The 26,139-nt window shown below is 40.0% G+C and overlaps 1 protein-coding gene across 1 annotated transcript; it reads left to right on the top strand.

The window, feature by feature from the left end:
• Window positions 1-2,868: 2,868 nt before the first annotated feature.
• LOC117493783 (serine/threonine-protein kinase PAK 2-like) lies at window positions 2,869-25,675 on the top strand. Its single transcript, XM_034144357.1, has 16 exons — window positions 2,869-3,155; window positions 4,287-4,383; window positions 11,697-11,887; window positions 12,012-12,118; window positions 13,372-13,519; window positions 13,612-13,628; window positions 13,727-13,840; window positions 15,982-16,108; window positions 16,207-16,270; window positions 17,534-17,582; window positions 17,999-18,111; window positions 18,193-18,310; window positions 19,671-19,770; window positions 20,399-20,595; window positions 21,810-21,947; window positions 23,747-25,675. Exons 3-16 carry the CDS (start codon window positions 11,713-11,715, stop codon window positions 23,831-23,833), a joined length of 1,554 nt encoding a protein of 517 aa, XP_034000248.1. The 5' UTR covers window positions 2,869-3,155; window positions 4,287-4,383; window positions 11,697-11,712; the 3' UTR covers window positions 23,834-25,675.
• The last annotated feature ends 464 nt before the right edge of the window (window positions 25,676-26,139 follow it).

The following is a 26,139-nucleotide window of genomic DNA, read 5'->3' as shown; positions in this document are numbered from 1 at the left end:
TCACAGAGGTGATGAGTCCGCTCACCATGCACTTTGGGTCGGCCTTGGTCAAGCCCTTTTGACCCCCCCAGCCTGGTTCTCGTAAAAGTTGACTTAGCCATTTTTCGCTCAAATGACACCATGGAGGAATGTAACGGGAGTTGACAGGGGACTCTGCCCGCCTCACGAGTGCCTATTTTTGGACCCTTTTTGAACTTTTCCCCCTATTTTCCCCGGTTCTATACATTTTTCTTTTTTTGGCTATTTCCCCCGATCCTTCTACTGGGGACACTGCCCGGTCTCGGGTGTCCCCCCACGGCCTGTGTCCAGCCGTTTCCCACCCCCACTCATCCATATATTAACGGATTTTGACCATTTTTGTTGCATTTTTCTCCTCTCCTCTCACTGATCGAATGGCAAACGCGACACACCATTGGAGGGCCTCCATTTTCTGCATTCATGTGTTTATCAAAGCTAGTAAAGGTGCAGCTAGTTTGAATGACTTTGTATACTGCAGGGTAGCTTGTGATTTTACTCCAGGTGGAACTAAAGTCTGATTTAATCTGTAAAATAGATGTAAAGTAACTCAAAGTTATGTAGTGGAATAAAAGTAGACTATTTACCTCTGAATTGTATTGGGGTAGAAGAACAAAGTAGCAAACAACTGAAATAGTCAAATACAGTATAAGTACCTCAAAATTGTACTTAGTACTTGAGTACATGTACTTGGTTCCTTCCCACCGTTAAGATAACAAAGCTAGCTTCTTCTTCTTCTGTTGTTTTAATGGCGGTTGGCAAACAGCTTTAAGGTGCATTCCTGTAAGCTAGCTAATTGTTTAACGTTCATTTAACGGTAGCTAACTGCCGGTTTGAGTTATCGTTAGCTTTTAGTACGCTATCGTGTCTAGCAATACGTCAATGTAAAGAATTAGAGACAGAGTGTGTGATGTATCTGTAATAAGCTTAGACTGTCTGTGTATATATATATAAAGGTCATTAGCAATGTCTTATTGTTTATCTGCTCCTCCGCGTCCGTCCACTTTTTTTCAGAGTGGATTGTTGTTTCCGGTTGTAACCTTTAAAATAAAATCTTATTTTGGGATATTTTATAATGATCTGAAAACTACAAATTGTTTGTAATCTGCACATTTGTTTATATTATTCATTTGATTCAGGGCTTTAAATATATATATATTTTTTTTATATTGTTTTTAATATTTATTGAGGGGGAAATCCCTTAGTGTTTTATTTTATTTTGACAAGGGACAACAAGGGTTTATTGAGTTAATTGATCAAAATGACATGTACCTTGGCAATGTTAAATTTGCTCGTCTCTGTTATACATCATTTTTAATTGATGTTTGATTCTGGGAGACTGACGATGAACAACGGATAAAGATATTCCCCATTTATATTATGGTATTATAGACAAGACGTATACGTATGACGCTGTAAGCTTTTGAAATATTTATTGAAGAGAAAAGAGTCACTGGGTACAACACAAAGCTTCCAAATCAAAGGGGGACTGGTCAGAAGAAGTGAAATAAAATATTATGGCAACTCAAAGATATTGATAAAGACACGTGCACAACTTTCAGAGCAATTGAAAGTACAATTGTTATAAATGCTGTTGTATCCACAATACAAGGCAACCGAGCAGAACAACACTGTGTGAAACACGCACAGACACAGAAATTAACAAATATATTAATGTTTGTAAAAATAAATGTAGAAATACATTAAATATATGTGTGTTCTGTTTTATTCTCAACTTATATTTTTTTAGTTATACATTTATTTATTTATTTAGTGTTTATTTATTCCTGTATTTATTTCTAAATTAATTAATTTCAGTTTTTTCCTCATGTATTAATCCTGTATTTATTCCTGTATTTATTCTGTATTTATGCATTTATTTACGTGTCACTTATGTCATGTATTGTCCTCAGTACCTGGCTGCTCGTTGTGTGCATAAAGGTTCAAATTCATTCACAATCACAGCAAGACCTATAGTTTTCTTAGCCCTGGTGCACTGAAGCAACTGCATTTGATATTTCTTCACACTCATTTCTTCACGTTTCTATCATGAGCTACCTCTTTTAATATCTGCACGGCTTTCCACGTTTCATATGTGTATACAGACTCTTTTTGCACTATTTCTATTTTATTTGTATTTACAAACATCTTACATCATTCCCTTGCACTATTTTATGTTATTTCTTGCACTTTTTTATTGGTTTTATTTGTTTTATGTCCTATATACAGTATATTATGTTGCATTGTTGGAGGAGCCTGGGACTTAAGTTTTTTATTGCCATATCTATACTGTAGGTGTAGCTACTGTGCATATGTCAATAAAGCCTTGAATCTTAAAAAACAAAAGTGAATCATACCAAATATCTTTTATCTTATTCTATTTAATTTTTACGATTATTTTGTCATATTATACTGTACATAATTTTTTGGTATATCTACATTTTACATTCTTATTCGATTTCTTATTGAATAATCCATTCTTGCACAATAATATCTTGCATTATATTTGTTACTGGAGATTTGTATTTCCACATGTATTAAATATATTGGACTGTTTATTTCTATCTCTCTCTCTCTCTCTCTCTCTCTCTCTCTCTCTCTCTCTCTCTCTCTCTCTCTCTCTCTCTCTCTCTCTCTCTCTCTCTCTCTCTCTCTCTCTCTCTCTCTCTCTCTCAAGGCAATAAAACTGTTTCTGAACATTTTACTTTGAAATCAAAGTGAACTCGTTTCCGGTGTTGTGTCCGTCCTCTTTTACAGTCCGACGCAGTGCAAACACACAGCGGCCGCTTTTCACCAGCTGCACTTTACGCGCCTTTTGCATTTTGCCCATTGGGCGCTACGGAAGCCGTGAGGTTCCAATTCCCCGGTTGGTTTTCTACGAGGTTCCGCTTCCTCTCCGCCAAGGCAAGTTCCTCCCCGGGCCGAGTAAAGATCCAGGCCGAGAGTAATCGGGGGGAGAAAGACAGGATTTAAGTGTGTGTGATTATAAACGATATCGTGCTTCACACCTCCAGGAAGTTCTGGGTGAAATCTGAGCGTAAAATCTGGTTTTTCAACGGAGCGAATATCAGAAAACACGGGGCGGATTTTCTCGAGTTAAGCCGGAGTGCGGTTGAGTTTTCTGCGGTTGACAGCAACCGGTGAGTTTACATTTCTTTATTCTACACCAACAATCAATCAGTCTTAAATACAAGTTACCAAGTTATTTGGTTAAAGCTGTTAACTACTTTATTGTGGCATTCATTGTTCTTCCATATCTGTTAATGGGACGATTGTGTTCGATCTTAGCTGGGATAAACACACGAGATCAAGAGCCTAATGTTAGTGGGATTTGTGGCTTGACTGTCTGATTTTTAATGTAAACCAAAGAAAGAACAGCCTTAAGGCACACTATAGTATTGTACAAATGTTGATACAACACATCTACAATACCAGCTTACAAAAGTCTGGCCTTCTTCGCTAAAATAGGTCTATGAATATCTAACAGAAGCTGATTTCATGACATGTAAGTGAATAAAGCAGAATATTCTGTCACTTCAAGTTGTTCTGTATACAAATGCAGAGCAAACACACAGTATAGTGAATGTGTAGCTACAATAAACACTTGGAAATTATCAGTTTTGCTGTGTTGAAGTGGAAGTTCAAAGTATACAGGCCAAACTATTATCCTGAAATCCTCAACATATAATCAAAACACTTCAAATCCATTGAAACATGCTGGAGATGATTTAACACGCATCTTGTTAGGAAACGACTTCATTGCATCACAGATACATCCCTTTTTAATTAAATCAAACAATCTTGAATAATTAAACATAAGGTCCCCCTACGTACTTAAATGAAAACAAACGTCGTGTGAGTTTGTTCCTTTTTTGTTATAATTCCTGTACCTTAATATCACGCTATATTTTTAACTTCCATGATAGGGTATATACAGCTATACAGATATACAGATATACAGATATACAGCTGTATTTAAAATTAACCATGTTCTGCTTTTTTTTTTACAGCAATAACATTCTCTTGTATTGTACCACCTCTACTACCTAAATAATGTATACCTGCAAACTACTGCTGGGGACCAGAGATTTGTGTATTCATAGAGAATTTTTTTTAGGGATATCCCTGGGATATTTCAGACAATCTGTGTTACTAGTCTTGCCTTTGGCCTTGCCTGCAGATGCTACAAATCAGTGTTTAAATCTGTGACTCCTCAGTCCAGACTGATCATGCTGCAGCTACACTTAAACATTCATCCATTTGCCCTGAAGCTAACAGACGTCCACTGTGAGTCCTGAGCCTGGATCTGAACCTGGTCCAAACTGTGGAGTAAAGTTCTGCCAGCGACCCGGGACTCCAGGTTGCCAGGTTGGTGATTTGTTTCGTCACAAAGTTGACACAGGGGGAGGCAGCTGTTTGAATAACAGGATAAGGTGCTCGAGTGTGGGTGTGCAGCTGGGCAGTGTGTTTACGCCTCATTCACTGCCAGACCCATAATCAGTGAAGTCACTGTAGAGGGAGTGTGTGTGTGCATGATATAGCACAAATGTGTGTGTGTGTTTGTATGTTTCTGTGTGAGTGAATGAAAGGGGTAACAGTGGTTTTGTGTGTGTGTTTGCTTCATCACTGCTTCCAGGAAGTCCTGTGCAGAATTTCCTTTTATAGAAGCCGAATACAAAAGGCTTGCTGTCCACTTCCTGTAAACAGCTCCGGGGCTGTGTTTGCTGCGTTCTGGTTGGTCGGCGCGGTCCTGTGAGCCTCTGGCGCTCGGGGAGTTCCAGGATGAGGAAGTGGGCTTCCCTTCATGGCGGACAGCCACAGGGAATAGAAAGTGCTCTGATGCAGCGAGAGGGCGCAGAAAGAGGAATAAGAATTATAATAAGCAGAGGGATGTGACATGCTCCGAGGCACAGGGAGGATGAAACGTTTGTGTGAATTCAAAACAGATGAGGGATGGAGTAAGGCGGTCTCTGGATGGCAGAAAGTGTGGTTCGGTGACTGAGCATGCAGGGTTTGAGGAAACAAATATAAGAAGCTTAGGGACAGGGATGTAAAGAAAGTAGTCAATTGAAAATAAAACATTCATTCATCAATTCAACACCTTCAAGTTTCATCAACAAGGCAAAAATAGGTCAACGTTTTTACATCTTAAACTAGGGAAGGTTCAGGTTCTTTATTTGTACCCGTAGGCAGATAAAAAGACAAGGGATCCATCCTGACACACTCTAAAAACAAACACAGACAACAGACACATCTCTAATAAAAGTACACCCTGCTCCGTCAAATCTCAAAAATATTTAAAAACACTTAAAACAAAAACACTAGTACAAACATGGACATTCAAAATTCATAATTAAATAAATAGGGGAATACGTTGATCTGATATTTTCTCTTTTAAATAATGAATATGATAACTCAATTTGCCTGTAGACACAGAGTATCAACACAACACCAGTGTTCTTTTATGTGTTTCATCAATGTCTGTACAGCGGCTCTCTCAAGTGATCACATTTCTGAAGCTGTAATCTTGCAAATCTTTGGCTTCTTTTAGAAATAAACCTTTAACAAAAGATGGATGAAGAGATTGACAAGGTGAATATTATGTAGTATAGATAAGATAAGATAAGATGGACCTTTATTAACCCCCGTGGGGAAATTCAGTTGTACAAAGCAGCAACAGGGTAAGCGTGAAAAAACAGGACAGCACAGATTCACACAGATTAATAAAATAAAAAATAAAATCAAGAAGAAAATTAAAATAATAATGATAATAATAATAAAAGACTATGAAATAGGAGATGAGTAAAAATAAGAGTAAAATAACTGTCAGCATATGGGTCATTCCAGAATTGGAGGACAATTTAGACACCAACATTTTTGAAAAATGAACCTTTCATTTTATTATTTTTTGTTATGTATTTAGGAAAAACAGATAATAAACCATCAAAAAAAGTGATTTGCCCAGCTAAGGCATCAAATGTATATTTTCCAATGAAGAATTAACCCTGTTACTCTAATTATAGTAACAGGGTTGCAAGTAACAGGGTTGAAAATCAATGCTAATTTTAGCTTTTACCTCAGGAATTAATGCTAGCTGCACAATGTAATGTTATTGTCAAGGAATGGACACACTTAGATATTTAACTAAAGAAAGATACATTTGAAATTAATTTGTTTTAGTCTCATAATTTGAGTAACAGGGTTGCGTTTGTATGAGTGCCACACTCCTTCAAGAGTGACAAGATTGGAAATATATTACAAATAAAAGAGAGGACTTAGTTTTGGTCTACCCATGGTAGTAGCACATGGCTTGCTGATGTCCTTTCCACTGTGTCATGCGACAAACAGTTTTTTCACTTCCTCTGCCAAGCTAAAAAGGTTTCGGTAACAGGGTTGCACGCATGTTGAGGGACACACCTTCTGTGCAAAATTACTGTTATTTAAAATGTGTTTATGATTTAACAAATTGATTTTACCATTACAAGACACATATATCAATAGAATAATACCAAAAAAGTAAATAAAAACCCTATTTTAAATGTTATATTTGACATGCAAGTTGGTCACCAAGAAGCTGGGACAAGAGAAAGGGGCAATTTTAGGGGGTGTTCGAGAGCTATTTGATATTTTAAATAATATTTTGAACCCACTTTTTCTACAACTTTATATGCATCTTGTCTCAAGACAAGTATATTTAACACAACAAGTGCATGTCTTAGCTTTTTGGGCATGGATTATTAGATTTTTTATATGGGGGACATGAAATGTCTTCCAATTCTGGAATGACCCATATATACATATTTGGTCATCTAAATTATGAAGTACGAAATGAGTTCAAGTGAAAAGTGAAAATGGACATCTGTACATATAGTGACATGTCTATCTACATATTTGGTCTACTACTAATATATTAACATGGGTTGTGGAAACAGTGTATATTTATGTATAAATATATAAATAGCATAACTAACTAACGGGACCTAGCCATTTCTGTCTGAAGTTCTACGGGGGGTTATGTTCCTGACTATCTCTGGGCCTTTAACTTCAGAGTATTCCCAATAACTGGTCCTGGCAAAGATCCATACCCCCTGTTAGAAAGCAGAATTGTTATGTTTTCAGGTTAAGCTAGGCTAACTTAATGCTAACTCCAGCTACACCTTTATCACACAGACAGGAGAGTGGTATTGACCCTCGAATCTACTTCTAGGAAGGTATGTTTTCCAAAAATTAGAAGATTAAATAAACCTTTAAAGTCTCCATTGACAAGCTACTTAATGACTCTGTTAGTCATATAATAAGTATTACTAGGGTGTGTTATACATAAACACAGGAGTGTGTACCCTGCAGTGCTGCTTTTTAAGTGTGCACCTGCCTGCTCCTCTCAAAAGAAAATGTTCTGGTGTGCTTAGCAAGCTTAGCTTAAAGCCACATAAAAGAGTTTCGAGGACTCACAATGGAGCCCCTGTTGGCAAGGAGGAGTGTTTTACTGCAGGGAATGAGGAGGAGCCGCGTGTGTGTGTGTGTGTGTTCTGTCTGTGTGTGTGTGGGTATGTGGGTGTGTGTGTGTGTGGGTGTGGGATGGACAGGAGAACACGCCCAACCCCTGCAGCCCTGAAGCTAAGGAATTCCTACTGAGAGACAACGTGTCTCAGCCTGGCCAGCCAGCACCCAATATTTAGTCCAACACACACACACACACACACGCACACACAGAACACACACACATTCTGACTTTGAAAAAAGACATTAAGGCTGGACGCGGTCTAATTTTATCGTGCCGGGGCAAGAATACACTTGTCCGATCCAAGATCACTGAGGAATGAGGCAGCTTGCTAAGACCTGCCCTTAGATGAGAGGTAGAGGGCAGAGCAGTAAAGACTGAGCTGAGTAGTTAAATGAGCTCTGGAGACAGAGGCACGCACACTAGCCGGGAATACAAAAGTTTTTATTGTCTACCTTATCTTCTGTAAGACGCAGAAGAGGCGACAAACAGGTCAGTATTTAGCAGCTTATATAGAAAAGGGCAAGTTGGTGAAAAGATACAGAAAGATTGGAGAGTTTTTGGTGTCCTGTAAGTGGGCGGATTTGTTTTAGAATCATTTTCCTCACTGTCGAATTTGAAGTTACCTGATTTAACATCATGGCTATCAGTAGAAGAGATAGCTGCCGCCCTGAAGCGTGAGACTTAGAGTACAATGAATGTATCAGAAACTATGCAGGGAGGGAAACCTTGAGTCAGGTTAGTGCTGATGTGTCTTCTGGCACGAGCACTCGTTTATTACACATGACAAATCACCTTATGTGAACTGAGTTTCGTTAACCTCAAAGACCTAATGTTCTTTGTGCTGGTTAATGTGTTAAGAATATGAGCCTGCATCAAGATATCTTCACAGGTTCAAAGTTCATTTATTGTCCTTGTACAACACAGGGTTACACAACCAGACTCAGTTGTAATCCCTTTATACTACCACAAGACAAACAAGAGAGAAGCCGATGCATTCCTGTAGGGAATCTTTGGAATTTCAGGAGGAAAGTAAATGGGAGATACAAAAACACTTTTCCTGGGCAGATAATATGTCCTTCATCTTTAAAGTAGGGTGGGTAATGTGGTTTAGGAACATATTTAGTTGTTTAAATTATCTTCACATCCCGAAAGCAATCATTTAAATCAAATGAGACCTGACTGTCTGCCTGTGCGTTTTCAGAGTCTTCCTCAAGCTGCCAACTAGACGTTTTGGGTACTAACAATAGCCATGTTTGTTATTTAGGTTTATTATAACGTGTTGTGTACACAATGTTAATTTTGGGCAAGTGGGTGAAGAGAAGGCCTGAGGAGACGGGTTGACCGTGTGGCCAACTTGGCAAGTTCTCCATTAGATTTAGTGGCTTTTGGAGTTAGTGCCCTCATTAGAAAAGAGTTGGTAATATTTTCTAATCTGTTTTACTCTTGCTGGCTTCTCCAATGCTACCTACCCAAGCTTTAACAGTTACGGCCCCTACACACGGCGGCGTGCGTTGACGCTTCAACGCTTCTGCCCATTCACTTTGAACGGGGTGACGTCACGCTTCGCCGACCTGCATTGTTGCGTTGCTCGCTTCAAAAGTAGAGCAATGTTCTACTTTTGAAGCTTCGACGGAAGCGCCAGCCAATCGAATCACATGCCAGTACAAGCTCTGGCCAATCAAACCGCGTGCTTGTGTGTCCGGGGCGGGAGATTCAGGTGATTGGTTGTTGGTCTAGCTTCAGACATGCCCGCCGGCAAGCGTCAACGCCCGCCGGCAAGCGTCAACGCACGCCGCCGTGTGTAGGGGCTGTTACAATTCCACATCAGGGAAACAGTGTCCATTAACTTTGAGTTCACTTTGAGTTTGAGTTGGCCAGTAAAGTGCAACACCCTGAAGACTCGGCGAGTTCAGAACCAAGAGTTCTTCATTAGATTGAGCGACTTTTGGAGTTAGTGCCCTCATTAGAAAAGAGTTGGTACTATTTTCTAATCCGTCTTACTCTTGCTGGCTTCTCCAATGCTACCTACCCAAAGCTTTAACAGTTACGGCCCCTACACACGGCGGCGTGCGTTGACGCTTCAACGCTTCTGCCCATTCACTTTGAACGGGGTGACGTCACGCTTCGCCGACCTGCATTGTTGCGTTGCTCGCTTCAAAAGTAGAGCAATGTTCTACTTTTGAAGCTTCGACGGAAGCGCCAGCCAATCGAATCATATGCCAGTACAAGCTCTAGCCAATCAAACCGCGTGCTTGTGTGTCCGGGGCGGGAGATTCAGGTGATTGGTTGTTGGTCGAGCTTCAGACATGCCCGCCGGCAAGCGTCAACGCACGCCGCCGTGTGTAGCGGCTGTTACAATTCCACCTCAGGGAAACAGTGTCCATTAACTTTGAGTTCACTTTGGGTTTGAGTTGGCCAGTAAAGTGCAACACCCTGAAGACTCGGCGAGTTCAGAACCAAGAGTTCTTCATTTAGATTTAGCGACTTTTGGAGTTAGTGCCCTCATTAGAAAAGAGTTGGTACTATTTTCTAATCTTGCCTTGTCTTGCTGGCTTCTCCAATGCTACCTACCCAAGTTTTAACAGTTACAATTCCACATCAGCGAAACAGTGTCCATTAACTTTGAGTTCTAAACCTGTGCAGATGAGCACTTTACTGAGTCGGCCAGTTAAGTGCAACATCCCGAAGATGTGGGCACCACTGTCTCCTTTTCCTGATTTAAGTTATGTTGTGGTGTTATGTATCCGAGGTGACTCAGGCCCGCAGAGCTGTGTGAGGAAGAGGTCATAGGTTTGCCTCCTGTTACCTGAGCTTAGTCTTTTATCCAGGTTAAAAAGGTGGCGTGTCATTGGGCGGTCAGACACAGGAAGTGAGGAAACCTTTGTTTGCTTCCTGTTTCCTGTCTGTGATGTCACCAAGAATGTAGGCTGCAGCTCACAGTTGTTTAAACCGCTTGCTCTGCAGTACTGGAAGAGGTGCTTTTGTGCATGTGTGTGCATGCGTGTGTGTGTCTGCAATGTCACCATATTAGGGTAATGGATTACCCTCAGAATGTCTACCCATGGTAAAGAGGAAGCACCCAAATCAAGAAGTAATACAACCGTTTCAAAAAACTCCATTATAAGTACAATTCCTTCATCTAAAATCCAACTTAAAATGGACAAAACTATGGCTGCACGATGTATCATGTTTTTATCATCATTGCTTTACAAACACATTGTGAAAGACTGCAACATAGCAATGAGGCATTTATTTAGTCAGTGAAAAGAGAAGTCATTTGTAGAGAACTGGACTAAATAAAGCTGCCGTTCCCTTTTTGTGTTTAATTATTCATTTGCTCAGTAAGAGAATGTTTGAAATATCTTTTCATAAGATGGCTTGTTGTTGTATTTCAGCAGTCACCGGAAAGCAGCAGTATGGCGCACCTCACTGCACATTGATACTTGTTTATTTATTGAAGGAAAGATCTCACATTTTCCTCATTGTGCAGCCACATAAAAAACAAGCCAAAGATACCTGTAAAACACTGGTTTATTGCTACGTATTTCCCAAGCATATGTAATATAAAATACTCAAGTGAAATGAATACAAATTTAAGAACAGTATTTGAGTGTTTACATCCGTGTTTCTGAGGTTTCACAGCTTGGTTTTCCTTCTCATCGAGCTGCTCCTCGCTCTTATCCCTTTGCCTTGCCATTCTCAGTCTCTCTCTCTCTCTCTCTCTCTCTCTCTCTCTCTCTCTCTCTCTCTCTCTCTCTCTCTCTCTCTCTCTCTCTCTCTTTCTCTCTTCCCCCCTCTGCCGCTTTTCCTTCCTCATTCATGTGTTACGAGACTCAACACGTCACTTTGCCCATTCAGCGTTGCTTCCTGTTCACACTCTCTGTTCCCTTCGCTCCAGCCTTCAGTCTCACCCACAGATTGTGGCATGGATGGATTTGTTAGGTCCGTGTGAGTCTTTCTGATTTTGTTGTAACGTTGTTTCGTTCTCTGTGAAATGTAGGCTAAGCTTTTACTTGATTTTGAACCGTCTCTTAGTAGCATTCAGGAGCTAACGTGCATGGTTTTAGCTGGACTTGTGACATCTAAAAAAAACAGGAAGAAGTGAGCCAGTGTTTGAGGGCACAACAGACTTGCTGTGTCTCTTCTAATTCGTCCGTCTCCTCTTGTGTGTGTGCAGGTGTACGTGTGTGTAGATGTGTGACAGCGGAGTGTGTGAGGACAAGCCCCCCGCCCCCCCTGTCAGGATGAGCAGCCAAGGAGGAGCCAAGGACCCGCAGTCGGCCAATCACAACTCTCGCCCACTGCCGTCTGTACCGGAGGAGAAGAAGTCCAGAAACAAGATCATCTCCATGTTTGCCTCTGAGAAAGGTAAGGGGATGTGGAGCATAGACACACACACACACACACACACACACACACACACACACAATAAAACAACAACAAACACACACCCATCATCGCAGTGGATGACCAACTTCATCTCTACCTGCAGGAGGCAGGAAGAAGGACCGCGACAAGGACAGACCCGAGATCTCCTCGCCCTCAGACTTTGAACACACCATCCATGTGGGCTTCGATTCGGTCACTGGAGAGTTCACTGTAAGTAAATCAAATCAAATCAAAATGTATTATCGCCCCAAATCACAAGAAATGCCTCAAAGGGCTGTACAAAGCAAAGACAAAATCAAATTACAAACTTCATAGCATAATAATTATAAAAACATTATACATCAACAGAAGTATTACCACGTGATAAAAGCATGTGACTGAAGTGATGCTAGATGGAAACTAGGTGATGGAAATTAGTTTACAAGGAAGGCAGGTGCAAAAATAAACACCAAGATATGGATACAACATTTAAAGTGTTACATAAACACTTTAAATGTTGAAGGTACTTATCCATATCTTGGTGTTTATTTGTATACCTCATTTTGTAAAGCACTTTGGATTGCCTTGTGTTGAAAGGTGCTATATAAATAAACTAGCCTTGTTAAGATAAAAAAATGATGGAGTAAATATGTAATTATACTCCCTAACCTAAGAATGAATCAGGTTTAAATTGAAAGGAAACACTAAAACTAAGCTTGGACAATTAACTTAGCATCAATAATAATAATCAGAGAGAAACGGCTATCCTGTCACGGTCTGAAGTCTAACTCATTTCCAGCTACATATGTGGACATGAGAATCGTGTTGATCTTCATTGAATTGTTGAAATATCTCATCTAGGAAATACTTTAGTAATATCTTACATTTTTGCTATATTAATATAACATCAAGAGCTCTGTTTAATGAAAGGAATCAAATATGTGAAAAGGAAGTCACTCCAGTATCACAAGCTGTAAAACAAATACTGCAAATAGTTTACACGTAGCTACAGGAGCGCCACATTGACCTAGATATTTTTGTCTTTGTTTTATGGGCCACGAGGGGCTAAATAAGGGAAGTTAAACACTTTGGCGCACTCAAACAATTGCTCTACTACTCCTTCCGTTTGGTTTGACCATTTGTTACAGGAAAAACAAGCACAAATACAATGTATCCAGACAATGATAACCTTAAGTGCGCTGACGTTGCCACTGATGGTTAAGGGTAATGCGGTGGAACATTTTTGCAGGACTTTAGTACACATTTCACCCCCTCCCTCTCTTTCCATACCAAACCACACTGAGCAGGTGAGCGCAGCCAGGTTCAACTACCACTTAATACCACGTAATAAATAGAAACACATATGTGGCTCCTACAGGGCAAGGCAACTCAAATGCAGCGACAAAAAGATACGTTTTGAGTCTGGGTTTAGGTAGATCTCTGTATATGTTTTTCAACGTGTGTGTGTGTGTGTGTGTGTCCAGGGCATGCCGGAGCAGTGGGCCCGTCTCCTGCAAACCTCCAACATCAGCAAATCAGAACAGAAACAAAATCCTCAGGCTGTCCTCGATATTCTCAAGTTTTACGACTCCACCAGTGGAAAACAGAAATACCTCAGTTTCTCCGCCTCGGGTCAGTTGTCTTTTGCTCAACATATTAATAAAAAGTCCAATGTTGTGACTGCACAGATTCCTCATTCTGTCCTTTCCCTCTGCTTCTTTCAGATAAAGACTCGCAGTCGGTAAGGGGTCCCTTTCATCGTTTCCACTCTCATTCATCACATTGCATACGTTGTGCTTATTCTCACTGTCACTCTTTAATATATGTTTGCTGTTGCAGTCAGGAAAGCAAGGTACAGCCACCTCCAAATCAGGAGGAAAGGATGGAGACGACGATGACGAAGACGACTCGCCTCCTCCAATCGTGGCCCCGCGGCCAGAACACACAAAATCAGTGAGTCCAAGTGTGTTTTGTGATGTTTTTGATTTTAAAACCTTGTATATTACCTTACATAGTATTTTTACTATATGTACAGCACTTTGGCTCGACCAAAAATCGTTTATAAATGTGCTATATAAATAAAACTTGATTTGATTTTGATTTGATATGTACAATACTATTTCATATTTGCAAGGCAAGGCAAGTTTATTTATATAGCACATTTCAACACAAGGCAATTCAAAGTGCTTTACAAAAATGAAAGACATTAAGAAAGATATTATGAAATGACATTTAAAAACACTCATTTAAAAGCAAAGACACATGAATAAAAGTTACAGTGCAATGTTGAAATGTTTAGGTCTGACTCTCAATCATTGCTAACTTTTTAGCAGTAATAGTTTTCTTCGACCTCCCTGTCTTTCTACTTTCTTGTTTAACTTATCCGTTAGTTATGTCAAGTGTTTCATGCTAAACGAACCCCCCTTTAGAAAATTCTAATCTGACCCCATGGTACCTTTTTAGTTTGAGCCGAAACTATTCCTCTTGCACATACTGTTACGTTAGATGTTAGTCCTTATTGCTTGAGAGTAAGATGAATTTCCAAATGCATGATTTACAAGCAGCTCATAATAAAAAGGGGAGTGATTCGAGAAGACAAAATGGAAGAGACATCCACTATTAATCATTGGACAAAAATACGTTGTATGGAGAGATTGTAGTTTTCCCTAAAGGCCAAATATGATTTTGGACCAAGAGATCTGAAGATAGTAAACCAAGTCAAAGTTGATCTGACTTATAGAATAAACGAGTGAGAAGAACATGTGATTTATATTACTGTATCGCCTCCAACAGTGTCTTCTTTGTTTCTTTTTGAAAATCTAAGATAAGCGCTTCCCATGGTCAATTGTAAATATTTAAATCTTATTTTATAAAGAAAACATCTGGAAGTGCAAGATGGTAATGGTTTGTTTTACTTATTTACTGCCAGTAATACTAATACGGTGTCAAATAATAACATTTCAAAGGTCACCTATTATGCAAAATCCACCTTTTCATGTCTCTTCTACATCAACATGTGTCCCCTCTTCCTCATGTCTCTTCTACATCAACATGTGTCCCCTCTTCTTCATGTCTCTTCTACATCAACATGTGTCCCCTCTTCTTCATGTCTCTTCTACATCAACATGTGTCCCCTCTTCTTCATGTCTCTTCTACATCAACATGTGTCCCCTCTTCTTCATGTCTCTTCAACCTCAACATGTGTCCCCTCTTCTTCATGTCTCTTCTACATCACCATGTGTCCCCTCTTCTTCATGTCTCTTCTACATCAACATGTGTCCCCTCTTCTTCATGTCTCTTCTACATCAACATGTGTCCCCTCTTCTTCATGTCTCTTCTACATCAACATGTGTCCCCTCTTCTTCATGTCTCTTCTACATCAACATGTGTCCCCCTCTTCTTCATGTCTCTTCTACATCACCATGTGTCCCCTCTTCTTCATGTCTCTTCTACATCAACATGTGTCCCCTCTTCTTCATGTCTCTTCTACATCATCATGTGTCCCCTCTTCTTCATGTCTCTTCTACATCACCATGTGTCCCCTCTTCTTCATGTCTCTTCTACATCAACATGTGTCCCCTCTTCTTCATGTCTCTTCTACATCAACATGTGTCCCCTCTTCTTCATGTCTCTTCTACATCAACATGTGTCCCCTCTTCTTCATGTCTCTTCTACATCAACATGTGTCCCCCTCTTCTTCATGTCTCCTCTACATCAACATGTGTCCCCTCTTCTTCATGTCTCTTCTACATCAACATGTGTCCCCTCTTCTTCATGTCTCTTCTACATCAACATGTGTCCCCTCTTCTTCATGTCTCTTCTACATCAACATGTGTCCCCTCTTCTTCATGTCTCTTCTACATCAACATGTGTCCCCTCTGTGTAAAGAGACTCTGAAAGTTTCAGGAACAAAGATTCTCTCTCTTTTTGTCCTGATCCATTTATATAAAAACCTGTCTGAAAATGAGCTGATCAGATTTTGGCCACTTTATGATGTCATAACGATGTTTGGCTTGTGTAACCATTAGCCAATCACCAACCAAGGTAAAGATGTCCCTGTGTCTGTATCCCTGAATTGTTCTGTGTTGCTTCAGGTGTACACGAGGTCGGTGATTGACCCGATCCCCGCTCCAGAGACGGACGGCGCCGCTAAGGGGGCTGACCGACAGAAGAAGAAGGCGGGTGGCAAGATGACTGACGAGGAGATCATGGAGAAACTTAGTATGTGAAACACACGCTGGAAATGACACATCGCAGGCACTGCCGCATCTATTTCTGGATCGAGTAGAGCTGACTAAACAATTTTGTATGTCTCCTAGGAACTATTGTCAGCATTGGAGATCCTAAGAAGAAGTACACTCGCTATGAGAAGATCGGCCAGGGGTGAGTCTAAATTAATCAGTGGCAACATCGCAAATTGTCAGGATGGGTTGCTGGCCTAAATCGACCAATAGGGAAACGTTTTAATATGTAATTGTGGAGGAAATTCTTAAAGGTCCCATGTCATGCTTTTCCGGTTATTACCCGTCCCCTTGTGTGTTATGAAGGTGTTTCTGCATGTAAACGGTCTGCAGAGTCAAAAACCCTCAAAGTACACCCTGTAGCGAGTAAAACTCTAACACAGAAAATACCTGTCTATGCTGCCCCAGAACGCCTCGTTGGAGATTTATTGTTTTCTTCCTGGGTATGGTGACGTGCCCATACCCAAATGGACCCATTGGTCCAAATGGACCAATCCGTGGAGCCGTTACGTTATGTCCGCGGAGCCGTTACGTTCCTCACACACACACTCAATCTTTTCTTAGCTGCAGCTCCGCCGATTTCTCCTCCCTGAGACGGCGGGAGGCTGTGAGTCGGTGTGTGAGCACACACACAAACTCCCAGCCAGGCTGCGGGTGTGTGTGTGTGTTCGGGCTGGGTTTCGCTGTGTCTCGCTGTGTCTCGCTGTGTCTCGCTGTGTCTCGCTGTCTCGCAGACGGCCACTGGGCTCATAGGGGGGGGGGGGGGCAGGAGCTCCAACAAGCCGCTCCAACAAGCCGCTTAGGACAGAGAGTGAATACACATACTATACAGAGATGCTGTATGAGAAACCAATGAGATTTTGGAAAATTGCACAATATAAATCTATTCTAGTAGACCTCAACAATGGAATTATGATCAGTAGAAATGGCCATGACATGGGACCTTTAAGAGAAACTGATAAATGATTAATGGACAAAGTTTGTCTTTTGTTATATTTAATAAAGTAATAAAAAAAAGTCAATATACAAGTGAAATCGATCTCAAATGCAGGAACAGAGCAACTTCCTCCTCAAAGGAAAAAATGGCTTTGCACCAAGAGCACAGCTTACAGTCACACTATATAGTAGAGAGAATAGCAAACTTGTCCCACCCATCAATTCTTTTAGGCATCATCTAAACATCCCCACCATTAAACCATTAAACCCTCCAGTCCTTAACCATTTGCAAACCCATCTTTTGCACTTCCTGAAATGTAAATCCTGAACACATGTCTCTGTTAAACACATATAAGACTACAAATACAATTTAACAGTGTAAAAGGCAACCAGAGTATAAGACTATATGTTTTAAATGATTATATGAAAATTTGACACGACAGTAATTACTGTTTTTTTTCACTTTCAGGGCATCTGGCACAGTTTACACAGCCATAGATGTTGCTACAGGACAAGAGGTAAGGTTACTTCATTCAAAACACAGCAGTGGTACTGTTAGATTTAAGTAATTCATATTACAACTGCTGCTGATTCTGTTATATTACAGTTATCACGACATTTTAAGGTCAACCTGAAGTTACGAAGAAGCATTACTGCCGTTTGAAGAGGGCGACTTTGTACTACTACTTATAATAAGAGAGTTATCTTCCTCTTGCAAGAAGATCTCTATTCAATATAAATATTAAAAACTGAATTACTCTCTATAGATCTGTATCTATGTTTCCTTTTTGCAACGTTATGTGTTCCTACTTTGACAGTCCAGTATCCAGAGTATATTGTAGTAGCATACACGTACATTATTTCTTCCTTGCAGTCTCCCCTATAGCTTGTGTGTACATGTGTTAGCACTATTAAAGCATGTTGTGTTCTGCAGGTGGCCATCAAACAGATCAACTTGCAGAAGCAGCCGAAGAAAGAGCTGATAATCAATGAGATCCTGGTCATGAAGGAGATGAAGAACCCCAACATTGTCAACTTTGTAGATAGGTAACGCTGACCCTAACACACACTGTACATACAGACATACCGTGAGTTCACTGTGTTGTGGTTGACTGTGTGTGTTTTCAGTTTCCTCGTAGCAGACGACCTCTACGTGGTGATGGAGTACCTGGCGGGTGGTTCTCTAACTGATGTGGTGACAGAAACCTGCATGGACGAGCCTCAGATCGCCGCCGTGTGCAGAGAGGTAGGACTCTTCAAAGACGTTTTAAAAACTGCCAAAGCACGTCATGATTTATACATCATGCGTACAATGAAGGGCTCAATAGATCCCATCTATTTGATCTTTTCTTGAATATAATTTACCTCTGTTATGTATTTGTTTGTTTATTTGTCTGTTTATTTATTTGTTGTTTTATATTTTTGTTTTGTTTTTGAATAACAAATGTATTTCTTTAAGAAAAAAGAAAGAAAAAAAAAATATTAAAATGTTAGTAATTTAGTTTTTGGGAGAAGGGGTGGGATTATACATAATTTAGAATCATTAATATTTTTGTATATCAATTTGACACTGATTAATTTTGTATTGTATAATAATTCTCATATTCATTTTTTGTATTATTGTTTTACACATTCGAAATAAATCAAATCAAATCAGATTTTACAGGACAATGGAACAACATGTTAACATTTACTAACCTACCAAACCGTGGGAGAATCCAAACTTTATTCCTTCTCATAAAACATTTGCAAAGACAATTTTGTATTCAATGTTTAGAACCTGTGTTGCTTACATCCATGTTTACTAGCTTGCAGTCAGATTTGTATTCCCTGCATTTGCCTGCATATTGCTGTGATCCTTGCTCACTGCTGCCACCTGTAGGTCACTTGAATTGTGTGCACCGTGCTTTTAAAGGTCACCTATTATGCAAAATCCACTTGTCCATATCTTTTCTACATCAACATGTGTCCCCTCTTCTTCATGTCTCTTCTACATCAACATGTGTCCCCTCTTCTTCATGTCTCTTCTACATCAACATGTGTCCCCTCTTCTCCATGTCTCTTCTACATCAACATGTGTCCCCTCTTCTTCATGTCTCTTCTACATCAACATGTGTCCCCTCTGTGGAAAGAGATTCTGAAAGTTTCAGGAAAAAAGATTCTCTCTCTTTTTGTCCTGATCCATTTATATAAAAACCTGTCTGAAAATGAGCTGATCAGATTTTGGCTACTTTATGATGTCATAACGATTTTTTGGCTTGTGTAACCATTAGCCAATCAGCAACCAAGGTAACCCCCCCCCCCACCTTATCACCTGAATCTCCTCCTAGAGCACCATTGAGTTCTTTTTAACCAAATATCTCTCAGAGGGGCGTGGGGAGGGGCTCCTTATTTTCATCTAAAGTAACAGACAGAGAATCAGCACTTTTGAAACAGGGCTGAAACAGAGGGGATTATGGGATGCTGCAATGATCTGTTTGGTGTTTGGAGCCAAACACTTCAGAGACATGTTTTGTATATATCTGAGACCTATAATATATTGATGAAAAACAGTATAATAGGGGAGCTTTAAGGATCCTCACCTTCCTCTCTCTCTTTGCGTCCAGGTCCTCCAGGCTCTGGAGTTTCTCCATGCCAACCAGGTCATCCACAGAGACATCAAGAGTGACAACGTCCTGCTGGGGATGGACGGATCAGTGAAACTCAGTGAGGGAGAGCACTCACACATAGCACAGTTTTTCATTTGCATGGGTACTTTTAATCTTAGCTGTGGTAAGGACCATGGATGAAATGATCTAAAGCAGGCGTGTCCAAACTGCGGCCATTTTGAATTGGCCCTCAGCAATTTCTGAAAGTATAATGAAATATGGCCCACAAATGAAACTTGTGCTTGTCTTGTATTGTACTTCTCAACTATACATGTAAACATATATTACACAGTATTCATGTGTTAATAAGCCAACTTTTAAAATAAATTCAGTCAATTAAATTGGAAAACATTTTCGAACAAATCTAACTTGATAAGAAAAAAGCCCAAAAACGTATTTGTATAACACGTGTGAAATATACCCTTCATATTTCCCCTAATTATAAGCAATCTGAGGCTTCTGTTTTAACGAATTAGCTGCCAACAAAATAAATGACACCCTAAGGAGAGCTGGGATCTAGGCTGTTTTTAAGCATATTCAAGTAACAAGTATAATTTACCTACATTTGATTGATTTTGCTGACTTAACTTATGAGGCAATACACCTCACCTCTGTATGTGGCCCTCGGTGAAAGAAGTCTGGACACCCCTGATCTAACGATATTTTTATTTTTATTTATTTTTCAGCTGACTTCGGCTTCTGCGCCCAGATCACCCCCGAGCAGAGCAAGCGCAGCACCATGGTGGGCACCCCGTACTGGATGGCTCCGGAGGTGGTGACCAGGAAAGCCTACGGGCCCAAAGTGGACATCTGGTCTCTGGGGATCATGGCCATAGAGATGGTGGAGGGAGAGCCTCCGTATCTGAACGAGAACCCTCTCAGGGTGAGTGTGTGCTGGGAGAAAGAACAGACACTATATGGCTATATTGGAAGCAAGTCACAATTATTTTCACGATCCCAAATCTGGCCAAATTGTATTTACATTTGGCTTAAATAAATAACATTCAGAAGTTGTTTAGCATTGGGCAGAACCAGGCTAGCTGTTTCCCATGTTTTCACCATGGATGTATAATAAGAACTGGATACAGCGTGGGAGGCGGGGGTCTCGTTCTTTCCTATGAGAGCTGCTCATCGGCGCATGAGGACAAAATGGCCCAACTTTTGAGAGAGCGAAACGTCACAGATTACCCATCATGCCTGGCTGTCAGAGCAGAAGAACCCGTATGTGCGCTCACAGAGCATGCGCCCTTTAAGCCCCGCCCCCCGAGCGCCCACTCTCGGCTCAGTAGAATGAATGGAGAGAGAAAATAAATCTAGATTCGGCTTTTAGTGCATTTTACAACTTTAAGGAGATAATGATTCTATAAGATAGTTCATATTGAGTAGTTTATTTAGTTTAAAAAAAATGATGTCTCTTTCCCAATGTTAGTCAATGGGAAAAAGTTGTTTTGGGCCGGGTGACGTACGGACTGATACGTGAAGTTGCAGTACCACCGTTTGGACACAACGAATATTGGCACAGAGTCCGGTGCAATTCCTGGGGGCTTGGTTTTCACCCTTTGTGCTAAGCTCAGCTAACTTGCTTCAGCTTCGACAGATTTGGGGGTGGTATCCATCTTTTTTTTTTTTATGTTGTAAGTGGCTATTTAACATTTTTGTTCAGCCATCTAGCCTTTGTAAAGTCATACAAATTCCCTTAACCAAAATATACATTCCTTCCTTATCACTTATGTCTTGGCAGCCCTCACATTGTACAGAGTAAGGTATGAGTATTGCTGCCACACCTTTGTTATTCAGACCGTTTAGCTTAAGTCATACCACTTTCACGCTCTTAAATGCCATCATCAATGCTCAATGTCACAAGTATCCATCTTCTAGTCAAAAAAGCAAATTTCCAAAAATGTTGGAGCTATTTACTTCCAATGGGAGAGGTAGTCCAAAGTGAAGTTTCTATTGATGTTTTGGTTTCCTCTTTTATCATCAATTACCGCATCCATATCATTATTAACCAAATGACTGAACAAAACCACATAATGAAATATTTATTTATCTTTGTCGGAACCGCTTTTTTTGACCATGATATTGTGCTCTCCTCAGGCTTTGTATTTAATCGCCACCAATGGGACTCCGGAGCTTCAGAGTCCAGAGAAGCTGTCTCCCGTCTTCAGGTCCTTCCTGTCCCGCTGTCTGGAGATGGACGTGGAGAAACGAGGGTCAGGCCGAGAACTCCTGCAGGTATGAAAGCACTACACTCACACTGCTTCAAATTTAGAAAGTAAAGGGTAGGTGCTTGCTCGTTATGATGACTAAGTTCAAGGTGATTGTTGGGAAAATACTGAATGTCCTCTTCCAATATCAGAGTCCACATGATAACAAAGGTATCCCAACTGTAGCTGTGTACATGACAGGATGTATGATTACCTAGAAGAGCATCAGGACTGTTTTAGGCATATGATAGCTATGTGATTAACATGATGATTCAGCCTCTATGGAGATAGACATATGACAAGCATGATCATTTCTGACGTGGAGCTAATCTGAATTAAACATTGAATACTGCTTTCTATTCCTCCATCTTGTGACTGTGTAACTGCCTCTCTTGTCAGAATCAGAATCAGAAACAGGTTTATTGCCAGGTAGGTTCACACATACTAGGAATTTGACTTGATGTCATGGTGCGTACATAAAATATAAAAAAACAAGAAATCTAATATAAAACACAAAATCTTTTTTACACCGTAATAAAATACAGTTAAATAGCAATAAGATAAATAAAGCAGTAGTTTGCATGGAAATAGAATGCTATGAATGCATTTTTGCATATAAACTAAGAATTGTGAAATCAGAATATGTGCAGAAAGGAGTAGGAACATTGTGTGCATTAATGTAATGCATATAGTAATAATAATGCGTATATCAGCATGTGAAGGACACTGTTCAGGAACTAGTTGATGCTCTGTATGTGATGACTACTTCCATTCTGGAGAGGATAATAAATACATGGATCCTGATATTGAAGCTCAAGCCGATGACGAGTGATGTATTCAAATTTCTGACTAATGGCTGGAAAAACCCAAAAATGTGATAAAAATGTTACAAGACAAAATAATCAGCAAATCCTTACATTTAAAAATTCAGCGTTAGAAGTTTAAATGTTAAAAGTTCAAAAATATGCCTCCTTTACTACAAAATCTTTTGAATTGCATGAAGGACAATCTGCTTTCCGATTAGGCAAGCATGAAATAATCATAACGATAAAGGCTTTGAGCGTCTGGAAATGGTTGGTTTAGGTCAACACAGTCTCACTTCCAACTTGTCCTGTATGTCAGGATCCTTTGGCGTCACTTTCAAACGCTCTGGGAAGCCCTTTAGCGTCGACTTTCAACTATCAGGGTACTCCCATAGACTTGCATAGAGCTCCCTAAACGTTGGTAATAGACGACTTGAGATGGCGGAGAAATGCTCTCTGATAAACCAAGTGTCACTGCGTTTATCAACTTGTCTCTGACTCAATATCAAGCCACAATTATTGCTTTTACTTCTTTATTTTTAATTGTTTTATGTCCGTCTTTTTGCCGTCAGTGAGGAAGAGAGTCGGGGCTCAGAATACTGAAATCTGTATTTTCTTATCCTTTTTTATTCTATTCTAAACCACACACTTATTTACTCAACAATAAGCCACAATTATTCTTGTTTTTATTTATTTGTTTAATTGAATAATGACGGATCCTGGCCAAACGTCAATATTGTTTAGGTAACTTTTTAACATTTTTAAAGAACCACATTCTTTCGACTTATTCATCATTTAGGCTACCAGATGTCATAAACAAGTGTACATAGAAATGTCAACAACAATGACGTCTTGGAAAAGTGTGTTGTCTCCGACCACCAGTCAACAACCTGAAAATGTGCAAAGACCACAGCACATGTTAGTCGTTTGTGCTTGTCACCTGCGTTAGCGTTTTAAATGTTATTTTTCGTGTACTCTGACCTTATTATATTTCACGTCTTCTCTCCTCTGTCTCTCTCTCTAGCACCCATTCCTGAAGCTGGCCAAGCCTCTGTCCAGCCTCACCCCGCTCATCCTGGCAGCCAAGGAGGCCATGAGGAGCAACCGCTAACTGTCTGCACGGACTTTAAGATGCCACTGACAGGGAAATCATCCAGCCTCTCCTACTGGTCGACGCATGACGACCATCGGCAAACTGCTAGTGTTATAATTGTTTTTCAAAGGGTCACAAAATGCCTCTCCACTTTCTTCCAGTGTTTTCTTACCTTTGGTGCCTTGTTCTAAAGCTGCATAAAGCCATTATGTGTTTTCCATGTGCTGCAGCCAGAGTATGTTTATTTGGTGGGTTTTACTCTGGTTACTACAGTACGCGATCCAGAAATGTGGTTTCAATGTTGCAAAGGTTCAAGACTCTTTACATGCTAAGGGGCCATATTCATATACACTAGGAGTCCTCGGAGAAGACGCTTTAAAAAAGAGTTTTCTCAAAATAACAACCTGCTGCTGAGAGCTAAAGAAGAAACTGGGTATGGCCTTTTCCTATAAGACATATGGATTAATACATCCACTCGTTTCTCTACAGTGATTGGTTGACAGGTCTGTCAGTGAAAAAAATCAGGCAAAGACATTTCTATTTCTTCAGGGCTGCAATCTAAACATCCTCAAATAGTGGCATGTTGTGCAAAGCATCGTCTGTTAGTGAGTGGGGCTTTTTCATTCTTGTGTTTTTGGCCCATCAGGTTATGACTTGTGAGCGAGATCTCGTGCTGATTTGCCCTCTGAGTTTCTTGTTGGGGTCTTAAAATTTGCCGTTATTTTTTATTTCTTACGACTCAGAAAGTTTGGAGCTAGTTTAAGAATTTTTTTTAATAAGGAAATCATCATTAAAATGTAGTGTCATGTAAAGGTTTTTTTAGGACAACACAAGATATGAAGAGTGGGAAATGTCCATGTGTGTGGAGAGATGGAACTTTTGCAACTGGTTTCTATGGTTGCTCTTTCTGCTGAGACACGTGCATCCAGACTGGGTCCAATAGTTAAATATTAATTAATAGCTGTACTGTGGCCCTCAGCATGGGACACTGGTCTTTGTGCAGAAGAGAAGCCATTATCAGGGTGTCCTCATATCTAATTTCAGTCAAATGAATTGATTTTCAAAGTAGTTTGACGTTCCGTTTTTTATAGGCAATATAAAAAACTGGCGTCTTTGGGTGTATCAACCCCAGAATATAATTAATTTAACTTCACACACTTCTGCTATCACACTCTTTGTGCAGGTTGTTCTACAAACTATGCAGAACACTGTAAAAACATTTCTATCGATGTGCTTGTCCTTAGCTGTGCCTTTACAATAGATGCCTTACACACATACTGTATCAGACTGTCTGAACGTGTTGAACTGGAGGTTGCTTCTTTGTTTTTTTTTGTATATTATGTATTGGTGATGTCCTGTATTTGTTAACAGCTTTTGAAAAGTATGTATTGTTTTATATTTGTAACTAACACAACAGAAGACCATTTTTTTTCCCCCCCCTGAACATTAAAACTTTTGATAAGCCTGAGACAATCAAGCCAGACTTGAGTCGAGATGTATTAAGAACGTATTGTTTAACCGGCTTTGAGTACCACATGAGTCTTGGTTTATACCTCTGTTTCAACACGTTTAGGAAACATTTAGTGAACGTGCCTTTGTCAGATTCATCGTGAAACCCACTCGTATGGTACTTAACAGGTTGACACACAAACTGAGTACATTTAAATACTATGAACAGGCTGGGAAACACTGATATGTGGCTTTTTGACAAGAACACACATTCCAGTTGTATACATAAAATATGAATGATTGAAAAGTCTGAAATGAGTGTGTTGTTGTTAATCATAAAAACAACAACTTCTGGCGTCAAATATCATCAATACATTATGTAAATTATTATTAAAGGTGGACTTAAATTGGTTTGTGTGGATTTCTGACCGGGCCAACTGGGTTTACGGGCGACGACCACAGAATCAGACAATTGACTTAAATGCAAGACTAGAAAACTCACACAAGCAGACAGTATTTTGAAAGTATTTACCTGTTGTCCAAACGCTGGTATAAAACTAGACTAAGACCGGGGGATAAGGAGCGACAGATGAAACAATCACACAATGGACACACACATGGGCAGGAATGAAAGAATCTACAATGAGACAAATATATACAAGACATCACAGGAAACTGCAAACAGAGAAAGCATTACCGGAGACGATAAGAGGACGTGACACGTTAAAGTGACCGTTAATAATTGTTTGAAAGTCAATCAAACCACTACAATTTAATACAAAATCCACTATAGAACTAGCAGACACAAAATGAAATGTAGATACAACAACCTCACATTTATAAAGCCATGGAAAGAGATGCACGATGCAACTTAG

The sequence above is a fragment of the Trematomus bernacchii genome, unplaced genomic scaffold, assembly GCF_902827165.1.
Source record: "Trematomus bernacchii unplaced genomic scaffold, fTreBer1.1, whole genome shotgun sequence".
NCBI classification, from domain to species: domain Eukaryota; kingdom Metazoa; phylum Chordata; class Actinopteri; order Perciformes; family Nototheniidae; genus Trematomus; species Trematomus bernacchii.
The sequence above is the reverse complement of the archived record's forward strand: the minus strand, read 5'-3'. Positions and strand labels throughout refer to the sequence as shown.